The sequence below is a fragment of the Mustela lutreola genome, chromosome 11 (assembly GCF_030435805.1).
Source record: "Mustela lutreola isolate mMusLut2 chromosome 11, mMusLut2.pri, whole genome shotgun sequence".
NCBI classification, from domain to species: Eukaryota; Metazoa; Chordata; class Mammalia; order Carnivora; family Mustelidae; genus Mustela; species Mustela lutreola.
Window position 1 is genome coordinate 23,936,107 of NC_081300.1, and position 5,379 is coordinate 23,941,485.

Below are 5,379 nucleotides of genomic sequence, written 5' to 3' on the forward strand. Positions count from 1 at the left end.
AATGAAACAACACACTATAAAATTTAAAATGTGGTTTATATGTTTAACATGTGGCTTACGTGCGGAGGAAATCGTCTAGTTCATGCTGAACAGAATGAGGCCCACTCACCCCGCCAGGCCCCAGCAATGCCAGCCTGCTCCGGCTCTCTCCCGCAGGCCAGTGGCCCTTTGACAGCAGAGTGGAAAACCTGCAGACTAGTCTGTTCCTGGTTTGACCAGTAGAGAAGTCATTCCTTCTCAGAGAAAAGTGGGAGGGGGCTGCAGAGAGGCCAAGGACTCACTCCAGATAGCAGGAAATGTTGTGCGGGGGCCAGAAGTATTCCCTCCCTAAAATCAATATTTGTTCTGTTTATCTTAATTATTATTGTTTAAATAAACACATTATTGAATTTTCCATCTCTTTTTTCCTATATCACCCTGATTTTAATGGGATTTTAATTTGACTTCAAAAGTTACATTTTAATTATGATGCCCTAAATGAATCCAAGTGCTTGCTTTTACAATTTTGTACTTTGACATTTTTAATACCGCAGGCGCTCCAGTTTGGCTCAGGAGTACAGAAAGCAGCTTCAGATGCAAATGTCCTACCAGCGGCAGGCCCGGGAAGCACAGAAGGAGGAGGAACGCCGAGAGTTTGAAGCAGGGGTAGCAGCAAACAAGATTTGCCAAGACAAGATCAGGGAGATCCTGTCTTTCCATCGAGTGCTGCCCCGAAACATTCATCCCATGCGGAGGGCATGCCCTGATAAGCTCCCACCGTAGTTTCATAGACATTAATATATTTTTTCACAGTCTTTTCATGTCTTTAACTATAGTATACTGGTCTGTTCTTTTCAACTCATGGATAAACTTCCTTTATTTCTCTGAGTTTCCATAATTCTACATAATGTTATTCCTTCAAATTAAACTTCATGCCTTTTTTTAGACTTCATAGACTTACATATGTGAGTGATTTATTTCATATCATATAGTTATTTTCCTGACTTACCCCCACACCTCCCTTTCTTGCTCATTTATTAATAGCTACAGTTTCTCCACCCCTCTACTCAAGTGCCCATTTTCTTTAGCCTTTGTCTCATATACATAATTGCCTTGTCTCATATATGTAAATCACCCTGTCAACAGGGCAGAGCTGGGCCTAACAGCCACTTTCATTAGCCCACTTATTTAATTATTACGTAAATATTTTCCTTGCATGTGACTTTGGCAAGAACAGGGCAAACCCCTTGCTTTTGTGGAGCTTATGTCCTGGGAGAGGAAATCAGATAACGTATTAAATACTATAAAGCAGGAAATGGCAAGAGTACTAGAAGATCAGTTTGAGCAGGTGGTACTCGAATGAACCAACAATATGGTTATCTGGGCAGAAACATCCCAGCCAGAGGAAAGAGCCAGTGCAAGGGGCCTGGGGCAGAAGTCTGTTTAGTGTGTTTGAGGCATAGTATTTGTGCAGAGTAGAGTGAGTGAGGAACAAAGTGGTAAAAGATTAATCAGAAAGGCAGTGAGGGCTAAATGATTTAAGGCCTTGGAGCCATGGTGAAGACTAGCTTTTCCCATGACTATGAAAAGCTGTTACAGAATTTTGAGCAGAAGAGTGACATTAGATGTAAGAGGGTTGCTGGCTGCAGACAAAGGCCGAGAACAGATTTTGGGGAGACAAAAACAGACTCAGTTAAGGAACGATCATAGTAGCCCAGGTGAGAGGTGAGGATAGCATGGCAGCCAGCCCCCACGACAGTCCCTGTGATCCTCTCCCCGTATGTCCGTCCCTGTGCAGTCCCCTGCCACCCTCAACCATGGCTGCCCTGTGTGATACCCCCTTATTCTAGCGTCTTCTAGAGAGCCTCCTCAAAAATGGCAGGGAGGGAACTTTGGGAACTTGCGGGTAAGGAGCTCTGGAAATCCTCTCCCCAAAGGGCAATAATAAAATGGGAAACTGTCAAAAACAGCCATTTCAGCACTGGAAATTGACCAAAGGCATGGAACAGATGGAGAAGCATTTATTCAAGAAAATCTACAAAACCTTGGTGAGAATGGTGGGAATCTATGGCCTCCTGGCCAGGAGCTGCTGCCACATCCCCCTCAGCTACATCGAACAACAGTTCCACCGGGCAAGGCAGGCTGTGAGGACCTGCTACCTCACCGCCAGGGGAGGCCGACTTGAATGGGAGCAGCATTTGGAAAAATACGTGCTTGGGGCATTGTCAAAATAATAGTGGTTTCTCTGGCAGTCAGAGAAGGGCAACATCACAACTAGCCTGAGATGGTGATACTGATTGGGACAAGCAGCAGAACAGCCAGAATTTACAGGAAGATCTGGGGAACATGACAGTCTTAATGGGCTTTGGTATTTGAATGGGCTTCCACATATTCTTGGTACTCAGGAAGGCTGTGTGGACAGACAGCTACATGCTTGTTCATAAAAGACAATGGACAGGTCCTAGCAGTCTACTGATCCTTGGCCAAATGTGAGGGCTTGCACATACAGAAAGTCAAAGCTGGGGCAGATTTGGCCTAAATTTTGAATGTGTTCCCCAAGCCTCACACAGATCCACAGCAAAAGGTCGAAGCCTTACCAGCTTCTTCACTCACTGAGCATACACCGTAAGGACAGAGGGCCAGCCCAAGGAAGCCAGCCAGCCTTAAATATAAAACAGGAATTTTATTTTATTTTTATTTTTTATTATGGTCAATCAACTGACATATAATGCATCATTAGTTTTTTTAAAAAGACTTTATTTATTTGACAGAGAGAGAGATCACAAGTAGGCAGAGATGCAGGCTGTTGGGGAGGGGCAGGCTCCTTGCTGAGCAGAGAGCCCATTGCAGGGCTCGAACCCAGGACCCTGAGATCATGACCTGAGCCAAAGGCAGAGGCTTAACTTGCTGAGCCACCCAGGCATCCCGCATCATTAGTTTTTGACGTAGTGTTCAACAATTCATTAGTTGCATATAACACCCATTGCCCATCACCACACATGCCCTCCTTAATACCCATCACCCTAAAAAAGGAATTTTTTTTTGAAGATTTTATTTATTTGACAGAGAGCGACACAGTGAGAGAGGGAACATAAACAGGGGGAGTGGGAGAGGGAGAAGCAGGCATCCCGCTGAGCAGGGCGCCTGATGTGGAACTCAATCCCAGGACCCTGAGATCATGGCAGATCAAAGGCAGACACTTAATGACTGAGCCACCCAGGCTCCCCTAAAACAGGAATTTTTAAAATGAGCAGGTATCAGTGTTATCTCCTCGGGTTGTATAAAGGTTCAAATGAAGTCTGGAATTTGTACATGATTTGATTAACTATAGAATGTTACCCATATGCGGGCATTAGTATGTGGCCCATACTCCCAGTGCAGGGTTCTCTCCTCAATATCTTTAATTTGTGGCCACCTATGTTCTCTTTGGACTCTTCTATTAATAAAGAGGTTCTTTACATAAGACTGAAATCTATGTCTTCTAGGTGTTGGCAGAACATATATTCAACAAAGGACTCATTTCCAGAATATATAAACAGCTGGTACAATAAATAAGAAAAAGGGTAACTCAGTAGAAAAATGGACAAAAGTCTTGTGCTGACACTTCACAAAAGAGAATAAGAAAATGGGCGATAAGCAGATGGGGAGATGCTCACAGATGGTGTGATTGCTCACCAAAGAAGTGAAATTAAAACTACCACGAATAACTCTACACACTCCAGGAAATGGGTAAACTGAGAAAGGCCAGCAAGTATCGGGAAGATCATGAGCCACTGGACCTCTCTTACACTGACGCTAAGAATATAAATTTTAAAAATCATTTTGGGATACTATGAGGCAGTATTTGCTAAAGCTAAAAATATACGTACCCTGTAATCCAGAAATTCCTCTCTTCGGTATTGACCCCATGCATCCACATATGCGGTGAATGCCATGTATGACATTGTTCATAGCAGCACCGTTCATAATAGCCCAAACCAGAAGCTGCCCAAATGCCCATCCAGAGTAGAATGGAAAACACTGTACACAATGATACTGAATGAACTTTGTTGCATGAAACAGCATCAATGAGACCTATGGACATGATGATGAGCAAAATAAGTCAGATGTGCTATGACATTCCACTTATGAAAAGCCCAGAAGCAGGCAGAACTAATTTTTGGTATTAGAAATCAGGTGATTACCATTTTGGAGGAGAGTTCCTGGAGAAGGACTTCTGGGTATTAACATTGTGTTTCTTGATTTGAGTGGTGGTGACTCAGTGTGTGCACCTCGAGAAAATTCTTCAAGCTGCACATTTAAATGTGCAGATCTTAAGATCTGTGCAGTTTTCTCTATGTGTATTCGTCTCCCACTAAGTTAAAAAAAAAAATCAACCTTTCTGAAATAGCTACCATTGGTAATGATGCTGGTTTCTGGATCTTTACAAACTAATATTTGGAGGCCACTATCATGTGTCTTGCCATTTATTCTCCGGGTCAAAATGTCTCATTGGTCCGTGCACTGCAGACCCTTCATCATCACCTTGCCCTCTAGTGGTCACTGGTCATTTTCCCAGAATTGTATTAAAACAGGATGCTCAGAACCAGATAAAAGCAGCCCAGAAAAGGTCTGCAGAGCCGGATACAGTGGGACCACCACTTCCTTTAATCGCTGCATTATACTTCATTTAATGCAGTTCACGGTTGGGCACCCACCATCCAAACTCAATTGGAAAAATGTAGGCACAATTGTCTTGTCCTTGGCAGGCCCTACCTGCTTGTTATAAACAAGCTGCATATAAACCCATGACTAACGATGTTGGGTGCTCAGGGAGCCCTGGTTGGTGAACTCAAGGAGGACCTGGGAGGGAGACACACCCAGAGCGGGGATGGACGCTCGTCTCCCCCATACCTTGCCCTCCCCGGCTCCTCTGCTCAGCTGTTTCTGAATTATATCCTTTATAACTAAGCTGTAAATGTAAATACAGAGTGTTCCTGACTTCCGTGAGCTCTTCTAGCCAATTATTGAACCTGAGGAGGAGGGATGGTAGGAATTCCCAATTCGTAGCTGGTCGGTCAGAAGTCTAGGTGTCCCAGGATTTGTGACTGGCCTCAGAAATGGGGTGGGGGCAGTCCTGTGGGACTGAGCTTTTAGTCTGTGAGATCTGCACTAACTCCGGATAATGACTGTCAGCACAGAACTGAACTGTTCAACATCGGTGGTCGGAGAATCACAGAATTGGTTGTTGGTGTTGGGGAAACCCCCCAGTTAGCCAGGGGGGGTGGTCCTGGCATTTGAACATTGACGGAATACGGAGTCTGCACTTCCCGTTTCTTTGGTTCGCTGCCTCCCCACAACAGGTGGTACCGGCAAAATCAATCAAGGACAGACTTGTACAGCGTAAGAATCCATCACGAA

General features: G+C 44.3%; 1 protein-coding gene across 9 annotated transcripts in view; it reads left to right on the top strand.

Moving 5' to 3' along the window:
• Positions 1 to 931, top strand: part of MBD1 (methyl-CpG binding domain protein 1) — a 52,462-nt gene extending 51,531 nt beyond the window's left edge. For all 9 annotated transcript variants that reach the window (XM_059140686.1, XM_059140687.1, XM_059140680.1 and 6 more), the window contains one exon: positions 534 to 931. In XM_059140686.1, the coding sequence (XP_058996669.1) occupies positions 534 to 762 (229 nt within the window). In that variant the 3' untranslated portion in view covers positions 763 to 931. The remainder of the gene's footprint in view (positions 1 to 533) is intronic.
• The last annotated feature ends 4,448 nt before the right edge of the window (positions 932 to 5,379 follow it).